The sequence below is a fragment of the Uranotaenia lowii genome, chromosome 2 (assembly GCF_029784155.1).
Source record: "Uranotaenia lowii strain MFRU-FL chromosome 2, ASM2978415v1, whole genome shotgun sequence".
NCBI lineage: Eukaryota > Metazoa > Arthropoda > Insecta > Diptera > Culicidae > Uranotaenia > Uranotaenia lowii.
Window position 1 is genome coordinate 371,949,618 of NC_073692.1, and position 19,164 is coordinate 371,968,781.

General features: G+C 33.3%; 1 protein-coding gene and 2 long non-coding RNA genes across 3 annotated transcripts; all 3 read left to right on the plus strand.

Moving 5' to 3' along the window:
* On the plus strand, positions 1-548 carry LOC129745045 (uncharacterized). Its single transcript, XR_008737065.1, has 3 exons — positions 1-104; positions 171-369; positions 427-548. It is a non-coding gene; the product is annotated as an uncharacterized LOC129745045 (long non-coding RNA).
* A 529-nt stretch (positions 549-1,077) lies between these two features.
* On the plus strand, positions 1,078-4,279 carry LOC129745310 (transcription factor grauzone-like). The gene is made up of 4 exons (XM_055738298.1): positions 1,078-1,293; positions 1,358-1,910; positions 2,662-3,868; positions 3,931-4,279. The coding sequence occupies exons 1-4, from the start codon at positions 1,171-1,173 to the stop codon at positions 3,965-3,967; spliced, it is 1,920 nt and encodes a 639-aa protein (XP_055594273.1). The 5' UTR covers positions 1,078-1,170; the 3' UTR covers positions 3,968-4,279.
* A 13,536-nt stretch (positions 4,280-17,815) lies between these two features.
* On the plus strand, positions 17,816-18,280 carry LOC129744733 (uncharacterized). The gene is made up of 2 exons (XR_008736988.1): positions 17,816-17,862; positions 17,922-18,280. It is a non-coding gene; the product is annotated as an uncharacterized LOC129744733 (long non-coding RNA).
* Positions 18,281-19,164: the final 884 nt, after the last annotated feature.

Consider the following 19,164-nt stretch of genomic DNA (forward strand, 5'->3'; position numbering starts at 1 on the left):
TGATATTGACACATAAATTATATGATTTTAGTCTTTGAAAAAAATTCCCATGTTTTCAAAATGGTCGACCTGGAGAAAAAGTTGGCGTACTGTCAACTTATTAGGTGAGTAATAGTTTATAAAAATTACAGCAGTGAATCTTCATTTATCCATTCTTTTCTTCCCCGCAGAAAACTCTGACTGAGATGCTGAAATTCGTTCGTCACAGAAATTGGTCGTCCGGAAATGGTCCTCGTTCGATACCATTCGCATCCGGGTTCCAGCTATTGACTTGCCTCTGGGCACCGGTTATACTCAGTGCAGGGTGGTTGGCCCTTCATTGATCTTGGAGACCTAGACCGGCAAACGTTTACACATCAAATTCAGAAGGTGAGTTTATAATTCATTTGATCGAATTTAGGTTTTGTAACACATATTTTCTTTTAGAAAAATCCCGAAAAAAAAAAACTACTAGAGATTGATGCGGATCCGACTTCTAGTTTCCGTTCAAGTGAAATAAGAACGCGAGACAAATGTACGGACCAGGAATAACGAAATTCATTGTTATATGGAATTATCATGCCGGAATCCAAAATAAATATTTATTCCTACAGGAATGTGCAACAACCAATTAATATTTTCATCCGAAAAACGAATTCGAAAATTAAAAATCGCCTTTGAGTAAGCAAGAATTTAAACGCCTTAAAGAAGCCAGATGTTTCAGTACAATGCAAATGAATGCTCATAATATTTATGTGTGGGATTATAACTTTTATGTGACTCATATAAAAGTTATAATCTTGAATTCTATATGTTTTGGCACGTATTTTCCAAATGGGAGTCAAATTGCAAAAATCTATAAGGCTAACACATATTCCAAATATGTGGATTTTTTGCAGTGTTGTTTTTGATAATGCCGGAAAGTTTGCTTGGATTTTGGATTCAAAATTTCGAAATCAAATGTCCAGATTTTGCCAGTTTTGGTGCAAAATTCTTAACTGGGTATTAACAGGGTGATACACACAAATTGTTGTAAATCCTCCGATATTTACTGTTTTGAAGAGAACATTTAACACAGTGTTTTTGTTAATCAACAAACAACAGCGAGTTTATCAAAATTTTGAGCAAGTGTTTAAAAAATTTCTTATAATTTGTAGTTTGTGAATGTGATTATTCCGTTAAGCAGAAGCAATGGATAGCAATTTGGTGTGTCGGTTGTGTTTATATAACAATCAAAATATCCTTCCGATTTTCGGAGATCGTCAGCGTGAAGTCAAGCTCCAGGAAAAGTTGCAACAGTATTTGAACTTGGCCGTAAGTACACCCAAATTTAAAATTTCTATTTTGGATTATTCCTATACGATTCATTATTTTTTAGGTGCGAGAAACGGATAGCGTTTCCAAGTACATCTGCCTCAAATGTTTCCAAACGGTGGAAAATTTCCACACGTTCTACCAGGAGGTGGCCCAAAACCAGACAGTTTTCGCCTACAGCACCCAACCCGGAGTGATCAGCGTTATCAGTGATCAGGAATCCCACACAACTTACATCCTGCGGGAGGAAGAAGTTGATGGCGTCACATGTGTGTCGGCACCATCTCAGCCCTGCTTGCAGGGGAACGATGACTTGAATCAGTCCTATCAACAACAGCAGTTGCCTTCGTCGTCCAGTTCCTCCGTGAGAGTTTCTTCAAAAGCAACAAGCTCAACAATCACGTCCAAACGGCATCCGCCAACTGGTGGTAAATCACTTGCCGCCAGTGTTGATGTATCCACGGTTCAAGTGTTGGCTTCCGATTTACCATCGTACGATGAATCCCAGAAAAGTAGACAGGAACAGATGATACAGATCACGGTACAACACCCGCAGCATCCACACCCGTCCGAACTTGATGATATTCGGGAAGGCGGCATGATCAACAGCATTCAAGGTATGTGTTATTTATCTTTATTCAAGGTATGCGTAAATGTAATACAATGTGTTTTGAGAAAAAATCACTTTAAGATAAAACTCCCACTAGATTCCACAATCAAGTTTAAAAATTTATAAAATTATGGGTTAAAATGGCGGGTATATAATAACATTTAAAAGTAGTCCGGGATCTTCCGCAGAATTAAATCATTAGTAGAATGATCATAACGTAGAATTAAAGCAGACTTTTTTTTATGTATTTCTAGAAAAAAAAATCAGAGTCGTGTCTTGAGCAATGTAAAATCAAAAGTATCAAAATTGGTTTGCCAAAGCGGTCCTACGCCGTTTGGCCTAAAGTCATTTGGCATAGCGGCTTTATGCCAATCGGTATACAATCTGCCCAAGCTACTAAAAGTGGAATAAAACGTTCACCTAAAAAATTCACCTTGGTGTGGGTCAGTCGCAGATTAAAATTATGTTGTCAATTTATATTGAATTTAATATGAGAATTCAAAGATTTACAATTTGTTTCACTTTCAGTTGCTGTCTTTTCTGATGATATAAAGAAAATTATCAACAATAAATTTAAGCCCAAACCCGATTGAAATTGGCAGGACATACATGTACGCCTGGTCTAGTTGATGAACAACTCATGAAAATTGTCAAATGATTGCTTTTTAAATATTATGTCAAACATGATTAGTCCTTGCAAAAATTCTATAAACAAAGGGCGTAGCAGAGTATTTTTTTCAAAAACTGATTTTTTTCAGACGAACATGGAACACTTAGTGGAAACTTAAAAATCGAACAGAGACATGATGAAACGGATGAGACACCCGAAATGGAATTGGGTGAATTCGACCACGATGATGACGACTGCGACGACGACGAGGACGAAGACGAAGAAGAGGAGCATGAGGAGGAGTACGTGTACGAAGAAGACGAGGAGACCTCTTCGGAAACTTTGAGCTCGACCCTGCAAAAGGTTGCATTCCCGAAAAAGTTTATCCAAGATCATAAACTGACCGTACGGGGCAAGGAGCTGTCCAGCTTGATGGCCACTTTCTACAATTTGCAGTGTGAGCTGTGTGGCACCGGGGTTAAATTCGTGGACATGGACAGCTATTTGGCGCACTGTAAAAAAGAACACGGTATCAAGGGATACGTCTACTGTTGCCAGAAGAAAATCTATAAGCCCCAAATGATGGCAATGCATATGGCAAGACACGTTCAACCGGAAGCGTTCCGTTGCAAGGAATGCGGAAAGATGTTGACTACTCAGAAGATATTGCTGTATCACATTCAAAATCACAGACCCGAAGAGGAGAGACCACTCAAATGTGAGGTTTGTCCTCGTAGATTTACCTATGCCAGTGCTCTTGCGTTGCACAACGAACAACATCTACCGGAAGACAAAAGGAAGACGTATCACTGTGACGAGTGCGGTCGAAGTTATCATTCGGTGAAAAAGTACTCCCAGCATCTTCAATCCGCCCATTCCATTTCTGAGCAGGTGGTGTACGTTTGCGACATCTGTGCCAAACAATTCTCATCGCGAGGGAATCTCAACTACCACCTTACAACTCATCAGCCAAAAATCCACCAAGTCCAGTGTCTGGAGTGTGGCAAATGGCTCAAGAATAAGCTCTGCCTGCGGAAGCACATGATCCAACACTCGGAGGTGCGGCACAAGTGCAACCAGTGCGACTACTCGGCGCTAAATATGCAGTGTTTGAGGAATCACGTGCGGGTGCAGCATTCCGATGTGAAACCTTTCGAATGTACGGATTGTGGCAAGACTTTCAAACTGAAAAATACCCTGCTGAATCACATGGTGCAGCATACCGGGGTGAAGAAGTTTAGCTGCGAGTTTTGTAACCGTACGTTCGCTTCCAGCGGAAATTACTACTCTCATCGGAAACGCATGCATCCGCAGGAGCTGGCCATACAGAAGATGCGAAAGGAGGAGGAAGAGAAGTATGTTTGTTGCCAATTGTTTGTTCATGGTAAAATTTTCAACTCGTTTTTCTTGATTCCAGTGAGTTCCGAAAGAAATCTATACTAAATAAGGCCTGAAAGAAAAAACGCGTAACATGATTTTTCGGAGAATTCTACAACGAATAAGTCCAAAAGTGTTGTCCTACATTATTAGATGGTATTGTATTGTTTTCGAAAATAAATCAAACATCTTGACCGCAAATGAACCACATTGGGTTTCGACCCACAACTGGTATTCGAAAATCTGTCCCTAAACGAAGACTTCACTCACTCGCTTAGTCCTCCTTGAATTTGCCCCCGTAGAATGGGATGTAGGTAACGATCACTCTCCAGTCGGTCAGGTACAGACCAACCAGGCCAGCGGCGCCTCCGAAGCCCATGGCGGAAGAGATCCTGGAAGGTAAAGCAAATTATTTCAGTTTTTTTTTTCGTCTTATGCTATGTTATAGGTTTTAAAATATCCTTATCTCAAATGACGAAGTTGATCAATATGCTTAAAAAATGAATAAAATAGAATTTTCGTCTCAAATTTAACGGTGAGCTGATGTTTAAAACAAATTTTACATTTCCTGAAGAAAATAAACCTGGAAATCGAAGCTTTTTTTAAATTTATTACTTGTTTCAAAGCTTGTTGTGAATAAATCAGGACAAAGATTGCTCTTAAAACTTACAGTTGAATTTTTATAAGGGATGATACTTGAGATTATTTAAATCCTAAATAAAGGTACCTAGCACCATGGCGATTCAGAAGTTGGTCCTGAGTAGTCGAAAAGTAATTTTTTGTGTAGGTCCTATCCTATAACCCTTCATTTCATGATTTTCTTTTATTTTTCCCTTAATACAATTTTAAACAGTTGGAAATAATGAGAACTGATTTTTCCCTTTTTATACAAATACTTTTGCAATTTTTTTAATTTATGATACGAGGGGTTTAAGAATGTTTTTTGTTATCAAAACTTTTAATTTGAGATACTCCAAGAATGGATTCGTATAGAGTTAAAGGAATTCCTGGTTCGTATCGAATGTGAGATTCAGAACAAAATGTTTACAGGTCGAAGCTTGGATGCATCGAAGTGTGACCTGCGTCTTCGACTTGGGAAAATTTACAAAATAAGTTTTTCGGATAAACCTTACTCGGGTCCGGATATTTACAAGCAATTTTGGGGCCGTTCAGATACCACGTGGACAGAAAAATGAGATTTTTGACCCCCTCCTCCCCCTCCGTGGACAAGCGTGGACATTTGGCAAACACCTACCCCCCTCCCCGGATGTCCACGTGGACAGATTTGAAATAGTTTTTTTTAAATACCTACACTGTAAATTTTTGCCTCGATTTCCAGCAAAAAAAATTACTGGAAACGTTCAGCAATCCAAATTTTTGCTGGAAACCAGCAATCGGTTTTCGAATTGCTGGATTTTTCAGCATTCGGTTATGTGCTTGTCATTTTTGCTGAAAAATCAGCAATCGGTTTTCAAATTGCTGGACTTTCCAGCAATTGATCTAGTTTGCTGGAAAATCAGCAATCGAGTTGTCAATTTAGAGTTTGTTTTTGTTTCGTACGCTGAAGTAAGGTGAGATTCTATTTTACGAATTTAGGTTAAATTAATATAATTATTTTATTTTCCTCTATATTCTAGCAACCAGGCATCAAGTCAAGGGTAAGTTTTTATTGTACAGGTAGATATTCCATAGAAGACACTAATCAAATCTATTTTTACAGGTGGCGGATGATCAACATTTTGGCACAAAGCGGCCACCCCAGAGCCGGTGTTAGAAAGTTGTAAAAAAAAAGTTTTTTTTTGAAAATAAATTAATCCCTTATTGAAAATGGGAGAAAATAGTTGTTTTTATTGCTTATTATATGCACAGCCAATATTAACTTTAATTTTGAATTGAAATATAAATTTCATACTAAATACTGCCGGTTGTGTTGAAAGAAATAGCTGGTTTCCAGCAATCTGGATTGCTGATTTTCCAGCAATTTGAATTGCTGGAAACCAGCATTAACGTTTGCTGTTTTTTCCAGCAATTGAAATTGCTGGAAATTTTGCTGGAAAGTCAGCGGGACAAAAACCAGCAAAATTTTGCTGGTTTCCAGCAAAAAAAAATTTGCTGTGTATAATTTGACAGTTAGAAAACACCACTTTTTGCCTTTGTGTTATTGACATGGCTGATTTTGAAAAAAACTGAATAATAATTTCCTGATATAAAATAATTTTAAAAATTTTAAATTTTTAATTTATCATATTTATCAATTGTAGCTACTACTTGTTCAAACTTAAATTGGAAAGCTGAGCAATTTTAAGATTTTGATTTAAACATCTTAAGATTTATTCACCTTTAGAAAATATTTTGAAAGTAAGTATGTCCACGTGGACATGACCAGGCATGGAAAAAATCGGATCGAAGTACATTCAATCTGCAATCCGTGGTGAACTCATTCAGTTCTAACTGCCAATCGAAGCAATCGGGAAAGGAAAAAGTTCACACACCAGAATGAACACTAACGATTGCAATCCCGAATGCATGAACTTTGGATGGGGGTTTGGGTGAACGACACGAAGCCCGAAACATTCGCCGCGTTCAATTGGATCGTTTTTTATTTTCACCACGACGTTCGTTGGATGAATTGATTCACAAGCGAATGTCAAAACACATTCGCCAAACGATTGTATTAAGGATTGCATTCGCGAATGTTTCCGTAATCGGTAAAGGATTGCGCCATCAGGTGCTTGTTTTTCGGCTTATTTTGTGCATGTTTTAGCCCCCGCGCTCGCTGATGATTTGTTTTCTCATGATGTTATTCCAATTTATATTCGAATAAGATCATTCAGCATTTATGTAGTTAGTAAAAAAGTGAACTTTTGCACATTGCACTAGAACAATATTTTTGTTGAAATCTAAATTCAAATTTCTAAACCTCAATTCGAAATTTTAATTAATGAATTCTGAATTCTTACTTCTTAGTTATCAATTCTTAATTTTTAATTCTAGGTTTTAATTATAAATTCTTTATTCTAAATTCTATATTCTCAATTCTTAATTCTGAATTCCTAATTCTAAATTCTATATTCGTATTTTTAAATTCTAAATTCAAAGTTTTAAATTATAAATTCTTTATTCTAAATTCTAACTTCTCAATACTTGATTCCTTGATTCTAAATTCTTAATTCCAATATCTAGATTAATACTTCTTAATTCTAAATCTTACTTTTAAATTCTAAATTCTAAATTCTAAATTCTGAATTCTGAATCCTAAATTCTAAATTCTTAATTCTAAATTCTAAATTCTAAATTCTAAATTCTAAATTTAAATTCTAAATTCTAAATTCTAAATTCTAAATTCTAAATTCTAAATTCTAAATTCCAAATTCTAAATTCTAAATTCTAAATTCTAAATTCTAAATTCTAAATTCTAAATTCTAAATTCTAAATTCTAAATTCTAAATTCTAAATTCTAAATTCTAAATTCTAAATTCTAAATTCTAAATTCTAAATTCTAAATTCTAAATTCTAAATTCTAAATTCTAAATTCTAAATTCTAAATTCTAAATTCTAAATTCTAAATTCTTAATTCTTAATTCTTAATTCTAAATTCTGAATTCTAAATTCTAAATTCTAAATTCTAAGTTCAAAATTCTAAATTCTTAATTCATAATTCTAAATTCTAAATTCGAAGTTCGAAATTCGAAATTCTAAATTCTAAATTCTAAATTCTTAATTCTAAATTCTTAATTCTTAATTCTTAATTCTTTATTCTTAATTCGAAATTCGAAATTCAAAATTTGAAATTCTTAATTCTAATCTCTAAATTCTGAATTCTGAATTCTTAATTCTTAGTTCTAAATTCTACATTCTGAATTATAAATTCTAATTTTCAAATTCTTAATTCTAAATTCTAAATCAGATGCTAAATTTTTATTCTAAATTATCAATTCTTAATTCTGAATTTAAAATTCTAAATTCATATTTCTTAATTCTAGAATTTAGAATTTAGAATTAAGAATTTAGAATTTAGAATTTAGAATTTAGAATTTAGAATTTAGAATTTAGTATTTAGAATTTAGAATTTAGAATTTAGAATTTAGAATTTAGAATTTAGAATTTAGAATTTAGAATTTAGAATTTAGAATTTAGAATTTAGAATTTGGAATTTAGAATTTAGAATTTAGAATTTAGAATTTAGAATTTAGAATTTAGAATTTAGAATTAAGAATTTAGAATTTAGAATTTAGAATTTAGAATTTAGAATTTAGAATTTAGAATTAAGAATTTAGAATTTAGAATTTAGAATTTAGAATTTAGAATTTAGAATTTAGAATTTAGAATTTAGACTTTAGAATTTAGAATTTAGAATTTAGAATTTAGAATTTAGAATTTAGAATTTAGAATTTAGAATTTAGAATTTAGAATTTAGAATTTAGAATTTAGAATTTAGATTTTAGAATTTAGAATTTAGAATTTAGAATTTAGAATTTAGAATTTAGAATTTAGAATTTAGAATTTAGAATTTAGAATTTAGAATTTAGAATTTAGAATTTAGAATTTAGAATTTAGAATTTAGAATTTAGAATTTAGAATTTAGAATTTAGAATTTAGAATTTAGAATTTAGAATTTAGAATTTAGAATTTAGAATTTAGAATTTAGAATTTAGAATTTAGAATTTAGAATTTAGAATAAGGAATTTAAAATTTAGAATTAAGAATTTATAATTTAGAATTTATATTTAATTTATATTTAGAATATAGAATTTATTATTTAAAATATAGAATTTAGAATTAAGAATTTAGAATTATTAATTTTAAATTTAGATTGAAGGATCTGTTGCTGAGTATGCAATAACATTTATGAAACTATGGGATAAGTACAACTTCATTACGAACTTTGAAATTTCGCAACATTTTTTGAGCTTGATTTAGGAATAAAGCATTGTCCTTTTTCCTATTCAGGATGTTTAAACTAGTCAAATTGTTAAATAGCTTTGCGATCTCAACATATTTTAATTATTATTTGGCAATATTGGTTTCAAAAAGTGTCCCAGTAGACAAAGACTAAATCCCTTCGCTTCATGAGCAAGAGTGGGCATTTACAAACCTCCTCTTTGTCCATTTAGTTATTTAAGCAAAATGCAAAAGTCCATTTTTTTCTAACTATATGCAGACTGTTTTCATTCGAATATAAATTGGAATAACATCATGAGAAAGCAAACCATCAGCGAGCGCAGGAGCTAAAACACGCACAAAATTAGCCGAAAAACAAGCACCTGATGGCGCAATCCTTTACCAGTTACGGAAACATTCGCGAATGCAATCTTACAATCGTTTGGCGATTGTGTTTCGACATTCACTTGCGAATTAATTCATCCAACGAACGTCGTGGTGAAAATAAAAAACGATCCAATTGAACGCGGCGAATGCTTCGGGCCTCGTGTCGTTCATCCAAACGTATTCAAAGTTCATTCATTCGGATTGCCAATCCGACCAATCGGCGATCGTCTGTTCACGCTCGCATCGCTGATGCTACCATCGTAAACGGAGCGGAGATTGAGAATCATTAGCGTTCATGCTGGTGAATGAATTTTTCCATCCTTGGACATGACCCAAACCCCTACCCCCCTCTCCATGGACAAGCGTGGACATTTCCATACCCCCTCCCCCCCTTAAGTTGTCCACGTGGTATGTGGACGGCCCCTTTCCGGACTTATGTTTTGATAATTTTTCGTTCCATTATATAACCCAACATTCAGGAATATTGTACGTAAAATGTAGCCCATCTCATTCAAATAACTAATCATAAGTCAACCATTGAACTTACCATTTGGTGGCCTGTTCGGCTTGTTTCGGTCCCAGCGGAATCCTCATGATGGTTGCGGAAGGAAGGACGACGATTAACGGGTTAATAACTTCCCGGAGAAAATTCAGAACTCGCTCGCGGACTGCGACGGAAAAATGCTGGCTGCAACTCGATGACAGCTGCTCGCTGTCTGGCTGTCAATTTGGCCTTAACTGCTCGATTTCGAGGATTTCGAGCAGTTTTGTCTTTATTAGACCAAGCCCACCAGGCGTTGCTATTTCGGTCGGTATTTTAGACGTTTTGATCGGTTGCGTTTTTATCAACTTACTGATTTTCGCACCCATTGTTGCCATCCAGGTTGGAATTTGTGTTTGTTGATTTTCTGATAGTGACGACCGACTGCGTTGCTACCGGGTTGCTACATAAACGCATCCTTTAACAACCTACTGCTCGAATGCTATTTCTCGAATCAAGTTAGCGACTGTTGGTGCGATGATGGGTTGATAGATATGTTGCCGAATGTACTCGATTCGAGGTTTAGCAACCATTGGTGGGCATAGTCTTAACTGGCAGCAGTAAACAAAATTAAATTGACAGCATGAAGGGGAAATCGCAGGAGCGTGCCTCGTTTTTTTCATTATTATTTATTCATATTGGACTCTTGATTGTAAATCTTTATTCCAAATCTGAATTTTATTTCTGCTGGATCTTATTTCTGCTTCTGAAAATGAATTCTGAACATTCCCTATAGACACTGGATCTGTATTTTGGAAGGCAATATCGAAATTAAATTTTGAGTTTGAATTCGGTTTCAAAACATCAATGATTGTATCACAAAATCAACATGCAACAAATTAAAGATGCAAAGCAAAGGCACTGAATCAATTAAAATGTAAGTACTTACATCACTGTTGAATGAACGAGCTCTTATTTTAAATATTTAACTCTCAATTCATAGCCTCTAAATCAGCTCTCATATCTCAGAACTCAAAACTCCCAACTTATAATTCAGCGCTCAACATCTAAAATGTAAATGCCAAAATTATAAGTCATAAAATCAAAGATAAAAAAAATCTAAATTTATAGAAAACAGCCTCAATTTGATTTCTGAATCATTAAATCAGAAAAAAAAATAAAAAAAAGGAGATAAAGTAAGATTAAAAATTGAAAATCCGCAGCAAACAACTGTGATCACTGGAATCTGAATTCTTGAGCTTAAAAGTCAGAACTCAGCTCCTTGAACTAAGAATTTTAAACCGTGAATTAATAAAAACTCTGAACTCAAAGCTTAGTGGAATTCAGAACTCTGAAGCCTTAGTCGAAACTCAAAGGTCTGAATTTTGGAATCCGAATTCAGAAATCGAAATCCGATAACTCTGAAATCTCAACTTACAATTCAAAACACCAAAACTTTGAGCTCTGAATTCCGAATCCAAAATTTAAAACTTTGATCGCTGAATTTCTCAGAATTCATAACTCAGAAGGAAAACTCTGGATTCTTGATTGGAACATGTAGAGATTTCTCGTTTTCTTTAACATGTTTTAAGTTTCAAAAGAATTGTAACAATACTTTGGATTCATGATTAAGATCAACTCAAATGAAGAAAACAGATTCAGGGCAGGGTTCAGATTCAGAATCAGATTGAGACCTTAGATCACAGATTAGATTAAGAAATAGGAGTTTTTAGGGACTAAGGAGATGAATAAATAGGAGTTTTTAGGGACTAAGGAGTTAAATTTAAATTTACAAACAATTTTCATGTCATTACATTTGATTTACATTCAATTTGAGTTAGTTTCCTGTTTAACATTTCGACTAAGGGTAAATGTACCCGACCTTGGCAAATTTGACAAAATTAGTTTTAATTTTTTATCCAAAATCTAAATAAATATTCATTCTTTTGTTTTTCTAGTATTTTTTTTAATTTTTTACCGAGTTTAACTGTGGGCATGAGTATTTATTGTAAATTTTTCAAATGAATGTCCGCGTTTTAAATCGCATATGAATTTAACAGTTGCGCTAGAAAGGTGAGTTCATCTGATTTTCATACGATGATTTCCAACATAATTGCCTCGGATGCAGATCGAAAAAAATTAACTGCTTTACTTTTTTTACAAACAATAAAAAAAATTGGTATGCACAGATTTGAAACAAATTATTCTCTTCGCAATGAAAATATATTCAAATTAGCTCAATTTGGACCTGAAAAACATATGGAAAGACATGTTGGCATGCCAAGAAAAGGATCATGCCAAAATAGGGCTCACTTACCCTATACTTGCAAGTTTTGAGTTTGAAAAACATCGAATTATGTCTTTAAAATATCGATGTTCGATTTTCGATTCTATATTTTTCACTTTTTATTTTTGATTTGTAATTTTATTCTTTAATATTCTGTTTCGTTTTCATACCTTCCGATTATGCATTTTTTTTAAATGAATCTTCATTGTTCCAAAAATTCAGAAATTTTGTTTTAATTTTGAAATTTTTAATTCATGTTTTAAAGGATTCTGTTTATAATTTTGCTCGATTTTGGTTCGGTTCTATTTGAGTAGGTTTTATTTTTGATAAAACCTTATCTTACATTTTCTTTTACAAGACCAATATAACTTAGACAAACACCGAAAATGTGTTATTACGTTCTTGATTGTCTTTTTATGAAAAAACAACAATAAAGAAAAACATAAAAAATAGGGTAAGTGAGCCTTAACTTGGCATGCTCCTTATCTTGGCATGCCAAAATGCATTTTGGTGATTTTCATGTCAAACATACGCCTAAAAATGGAAAAAAAATCAAACATAAATGAAAATCGCATATGGCAACATTCTGCATAGCATTTGTTCACAATTGAATCCAAATGACTGCTTAATAATTTTTTTCGCATGACAAACTTCCAATAAAATTATGATCTTCGGAAAAAATCTAAAATGAACCTACCTTGCTAGTGCATATGCCATCTTCGAATTGATTTTCAAAACACACTTCATTATGGAAAAATCACTAAAAATTACCGTTGGTTACAGCAAAACATGGCAAAAAATATAAAATTATAACTAACTTCAAACAACGTACATTTTCTATCTAGAATTGAAGAAAATATAAACATTTTTTCGCCTAATCTTGACATGCATTTCCACAAATAGAAGTATGCATGTATGCGTGAAAACGACATCAACAGGCAGTCGGCAGCCGGCGGTCGTTCGTCAGCCTTTAGTGCACAGTGGTTTGGAAATTGAAAAGCCGGTCAAAAGTAAAATGAATGATTGAAAAAACTTAAAAATATCATGTATGTATTTTGGACTATAATCAATTTATTTATCTCTCAAGCCGACTCAAGCGTATTTGGCATCTTTGTTGGAATTATAATGCTACAATTTGAGCTGCCCTTTTATGGTAAATTTAGAGAACTTTTCTTCTCAATAAAATTTACCTCTCAATAAATTAATTTACCGGTTCCGGATCCGAATTGATATCTTGGATCTCAATGTTGTTACTAAATCCATGCCCAAAAATTCAACATTTGGAAATAAGGTTTAACGTATTTTGATTTCATTTGATTTGTATTGAAGATGAACATTTGCTGCATATGTGTCGCTTTGAAAGGAATTGTTATAAAGTTCAAATTATGACACTCTAAATATTATGTTTGTTTAAAAAAATAATTGCACTGCAATATTGAAATACTATGTTGTAACGAGCTTGAATTTTTATTGTTTTCAATTTCATGTGAAATCAAAAATAATATTTTGACCAAGTTTGTTTCGGAGCGGGGGCTAAAATAAGGAGCATTTCAATCAATAGTTTGATCAGGTTTATCTCAAATTGTCAACTGCTTTCAAGCAAGGACATATTTTTACTGCCTTTCAGGTTAGTAAGCAATCATATTTGTCGAAGGACTTTTGAAGGTACACATTACAGGAAGACTACAATCATGGGAAATCTAGTCAACCATGCCTTAGGGGCCAAGATTGGGTACATTTACCCTAGATAATAATTAAAAATGATAAAATCTTCATTAAATTAAAAACCGAATACAAACAAAAGACCTAAAATGACAAAAAATATCTTTAAAATGATATAAAATGTTAAGAATTACAACTTTGACCAATCATTGAATCCTAAGTTTGAAATATTAAAACTACAACATAAAATATTTTACACCTAAAAACAGATTGAGAATCGCGAAGATATCTAAGCCAGAAAACCCTGAAATTCGCTTTTATATGTCTCAGATACCTGAACCAAATTCTATTGTGTTTTATTTTTTCTCGCACTGTATAAAAATATCTCAAATTCATCAACTGTGTGAGTGAAAATATTCAAATTTGCTATATCAAAGGATAATGTCAATACGTCATGAAGTCAAAATAAAAAAACACGTTCTATTCTCTATTCTCAAAGTTCAATGTTTAATTGTTAATTCCAATGTTGCTAAACTTTTGAATTTATTTGAATTTATTATTTCATAATTGTTTAAATTTTTAAATAATTAAGAGTTGACCTAATTATCGATTTAAAATTACTGACTCTTTTTGATTTTAAAATACAATTTTTGAAATTGTAAATTAAATATCTGGGTTTAACGATTTTTGAGTTCTTAAATATGTATTTTTTTAATATTATCAAATTGGAGTTCAGAATACATTATAATAAATATTTTCATATCTTTCACTTTGAAATCATGCAAAGTATTCAATTAAGCTTTATAAGGATCTAAAATTTTCTTAACTCGATATCTGCCAACATATTAAATTTGATATAAAGTCATACCATGTTAGAAGAGTAGACGGTTAAGAAGAGAATCCATGTACTTAATGGTAATCATAATCAGATTTTTTTAAAAATTCCAAGAGCTAGAAAAAAACTCAAATGGGTTTGAAGTTATTTTCATAAATCTAATGTTCACTGATCATTCATATATTCCTAATTTTCTTTATTAAAAACAAAAAGAATGAATCTGTAATGTGGCTCTTTCAAACTCTGAATTTATGAAAATTTAAAGTTTTTGGTTCTTTCGACTCGAAAGGTTGCCGACCACTGTTCTAGATTGTTGACTCATGCCTCCTGACTTTTGATATTCCACACTTCTTTCTGGCCTCTTGACTTTTGATTCTCAATAGCCGACTCTGCTGCCCATGGATTCTTGATAATTGATTTTAGAATCTGACTTTCGAGCTTTGGCTCTTGACTACACTTAGTTAAACATTTTTACTAATGACTTTGACAGTTTATTCTAGACATTTGACTCTTCGCGTGTATTTTGATTCTTGGCACATCATTGACTTTCGCCTTTGAAATCCTGGCTAAAGAATTTTACATTACATAACATGTTTTCAGCAAACCTTTGAGACATTTTTAGAATCCTTAGTTTTTTCCCCTTGATTTTTTAATTATAATTTTTTTGTTCTGAGTATCCGATGTCAAGTTCGAGATTTGAATCATTTGTTTTGTTTATATTGTCATTGAAGTTGAAATCCGAAGTTTTCGCGCTGGTGATCGGCAACCTTGCCAACTAGCGACGTTGTGAAATATCATTACTGGCAACGCTTTTGTAAAGTAATAACCAGCGTGCCTATACAGCTACGGGTGGTTGCATATTGAGCAACAGTAGGCAAGGAGTACCAAAAGTTTCTCACTGGTGGGGGGTGGAGACGGAGCGCTTTTTGACAGCGAATTGTTCGCCTACCATGCCTACGATTACGATTGCCTGTCACAAGATGGACGATTCTGTGTATTCACGCAGAGTAAACTTGAATTTTGGAACGAATTAAATCTGACTTTGATTCAAAACATTCATTTTTTTGAATCCAGCTCCTGTTTTCTTTGAATCAATGAATTATAGTTTTGATTGAAAAGAATAATTTTTGAAAGAAAGAATAAATTTTTTGAATTGAATAACTTTGGACTTTGATTTCAAACAAATTCTTTGATTCAAAAGAAATTTGTTCAATTGCATATTTCCTTAGAAACAAAGTAAATTTTCTTTCAACCGAAGAAAAATGTTTTAAACTGAAAAGAATAATTTTTTGAAACAAAAACTTCAAACTTAGAAGATATTTTGCATTTGTTGAGGTTTAATTTACACTATTTTGTTTATATTCTTTCTAACGTGTACATCTACATCCATCATAAGATTTCTGGCAACCATGTTTTTCATTCTATTCATTCCGATTTGATTTCTCGTACGATAAAGTCTCTATTAGAAAACGCGGTCTTTTCTATCAGTATCCGAAACTTCCGTATTCCCATTAGGTTATGGGCCCAGCATCAGTTTCGGAACGCGTTTTGTACTAGAAATCGGATAAGTTTGGTTGTGTCGATCAGTGATATTTGACTTTCTGCAAACATGGAAGATTCGGAGAAGGATGAGTTCCGGCGGGTAGCCATGTTTGATGGCTCGAATTTCATCGCGTGGAAATTTCGAATGCTAACAGTGTTGGAAGAGTTCAACCTAGTTGAGTGCATTGAGATCGAAATTGGAGATGTAGTGGAATTCCAAGTGAAAGAGGAGGATACGGATCCTATAAGGATGCAGAAGGGAAGAGCTTTTGCTGATCGGCAGAAAAGAGATAGGAAGTGTAAATCGATGATTGTTTCCCGCATAAATGATGATCAGTTGGAACACATACAAGATAAAAACTCTCCAAAAGAAATGTGGGATACACTTGTGAAAATTTTCGAACGTCGCAGTGTGGCCAAACGTCTCCACTTAATTCGTCAGTTGCATGATTTGAAGCATACGAGTGGTTCCCTTCAGGAACATTTTGTGAAATATGATCGGCTTACTCGATTGTACAAGAATGCTGGTGGAACAATTGATGATGTTGATGTAGTGTGCCGGTTGCTTTTATCACTTGGACCAGAATATGACACAGTGGTAACTTCTCTTGAATCGCAACCAGAGGAGCAATTAACAATGGAGTTTGTTAAGTGTAGGCTCCTAGATGAAGAGATAAAGAGAAAATCAATGGGTTTGAATGAGATAAGTGATAAAAATGAAAGTGCTGCATTCACAATTCGAAAACCCAAACGAGTTTTCAAGTGTTTCTACTGTGGGGTAGAGGGACATAAAGTGTTGAATTGTCCGGATCGAAAAAGAAGTTCCAAACCTACAACATACCCAAGTAACATTTTTAATCCCTTAAGGTTTTATACGAAAATAGTTGGGTTTTTTAACGATCTTGAGGAAGTGTTAATAGCTGAGAAGCGTACTTTTAGAAGATCATTATATAAATTTTCTTCAGGATAGCTACAGAACCATTACACAACCATCTCGTAAGACTTCAAATACTCCGGTTTGGAAGACAGCTATACAGCACTTACAAAACCTTTCTACACAACCTTGATTCGTTCACTTGGAAACGTCAAGGCAATTTGGTCGAATAAAAAGCCTATTCAGGAATAACATGACAGAGCGTTCAGCAGCGTGCCCACACAAACAGATTTATCTGTAATGAATATTTTTTCAAATTTTTAGAATCAAAAATCTGTATATACCAGAGATTACATATTTTTCAAACTTTTTTTTTATACCGATTTATAGCCACTGGCAGTTTTTCACAATTTGCTATTTCAGATTATGCTCGTGTGCTATTAGATTTTTGACTGTTAATTGCTTTCGAATTTAGCAATGAACTTAAACTTCTCACAGGCGCACAGGCGAAGATACTAAATTTTACATAACTTATTTCTTTAGCCTGTAAAAACCGACCTATCTTAATTCCAATGAATAGAGTCAGCTGTTTGTTTTAAAACGAAAACCGTCTAACCACTGTAAATATGAAAGCAATTCTGAAATGTAAATAGTTTATCAAAAATTAAGGAGAAAATAGTTTTAAGCTACACGGAGAATATTAACTAAAACTTGCAAGATGAAGTACAACGATAAAACATTTGTAGATGTTTCAGTAAACATAGAAGGAAATAAAAGAAATTGTAAATTACTTTTGATGCAAAATTCATGATGCAATGCGTTTATCAATTATTCCTAACCTTTTTAAGCATCCCGAATCAAAATCTGTAGGAGACATTTCAATACAGTTTTTTTAACCTCTGAAGATTTTTGTATAAGGAAAAACAAATTTGTATGTGGCAACGCTGGCGGTCACAGCAAATCAAAATGTCAACAATATTATCAATTTGCTTTCTTGTTTTCATTCGCTGCAAAATTGAAAAGGTAAATTCTCGTCGATTTTCGTTTAATTTCTGTAATATAATTATTTTTAACTTTCGTAGATATGACGGACATGACGATGAATGGAGTCCTGTCTAACCTGCGCAGCGTAATTTGGCGATTATGTTCCGGTCAAATCACAACCAATATCCGGATGCTCACCGTATGCCGTCACGGAAGAAAATTATTTTGGAGGAATACAACTTTAAGAACCTCTTGTTCAGTACCGTGTTGGCTGTCGGAATTGTGGAATTGGCATAACCGGAACACCGTAACGATGGCAAACAAATCCGTCATGATGGATCTCCAGAGAGCAACGATTCAATGCTATGCTCGATTGATCAATAATTCGTTTAAAAGTGATGATAGTTAGTGTGTTTTGTACTGAAAAAAGTGATAAATAAATGGATAAACTTCGAAATGATGTTTTTTTTTTAAGAATAACTGGATTTGTAGATGACTTATATAGGACGAACAGGTTTTGGGGAAAACGCCATTTTCCTATAAATAATTTAATTTTGTATCCTCAACAAATAGAATAAAACTAAACAATATTTTCCATAAAATGCTTGAAATATCGCCAATATCGCTATTCTCAGATCATATTGTATAAAATACTAGCCAAAGGGAATTGAACAAGAAAATTTACACAAAACGGATTGAACGAAAAGTAAAAATTTATGTTTCAACACATTTATTTTGCAATATTAAAAGGGGGAGCGTTTTATTTGCCTGTTTTACGAAAAATTATTCGATAAATTTTGAAGCGCAAGACTTTTTCCAGTACTATGCTAATAATAATCACGTTTTGCCAGATACACCGATTAAATATTTAAGTTTGTTGTTTTTTTTCCCGAGTAGAACCATATTCTTTTTGTTTTTCAATCAATCAAAATATTTTGTCTTGATCGATTCAATTTTAAAACCTGTTCGGAAAATAAACATTCACGCAGAAAACTTTTCGCTCAAACTAAAACTTAAAGCAACTCTAAAGGTTGTATAAGGTTCTTGTAATGTTTTCTCCAGAACCTCCTGTAGGTGGTCCTTTTTACACTTATAAGTGTTTTAAAGATGTTTTAATGGGGTTTATATAACTGCACGTGGTTTTATAACGAAGTTTTGAGGCAGTCTTGCAGGTTTTTATAAAACTTAAATTGTTACTTGGGATATGTTGCTGAAGAATGCGAAAGTGAGGTTATATTTTTGATGGATGAAGGTGAAATCCCTTCATTGTCAGGTCGTATACAATGGTTCGTGGATTCGGGTGCCACCGAACACATATGCAATGACAAGCGTTTGTTTAGC

Bases quoted from the DNA above. Each gene is read 5' to 3' on its own strand.
- LOC129745310 (XM_055738298.1), top strand. From the start codon at position 1,171: ATGGATAGCAATTTGGTGTGTCGGTTGTGTTTATATAACAATCAAAAT. The intron at 1,294-1,357 runs GTAAGTACACCC...ATTATTTTTTAG, and splicing joins AACAGTATTTGAACTTGGCC to GTGCGAGAAACGGATAGCGT. The intron at 1,911-2,661 runs GTATGTGTTATT...GATTTTTTTCAG, and splicing joins CATGATCAACAGCATTCAAG to ACGAACATGGAACACTTAGT.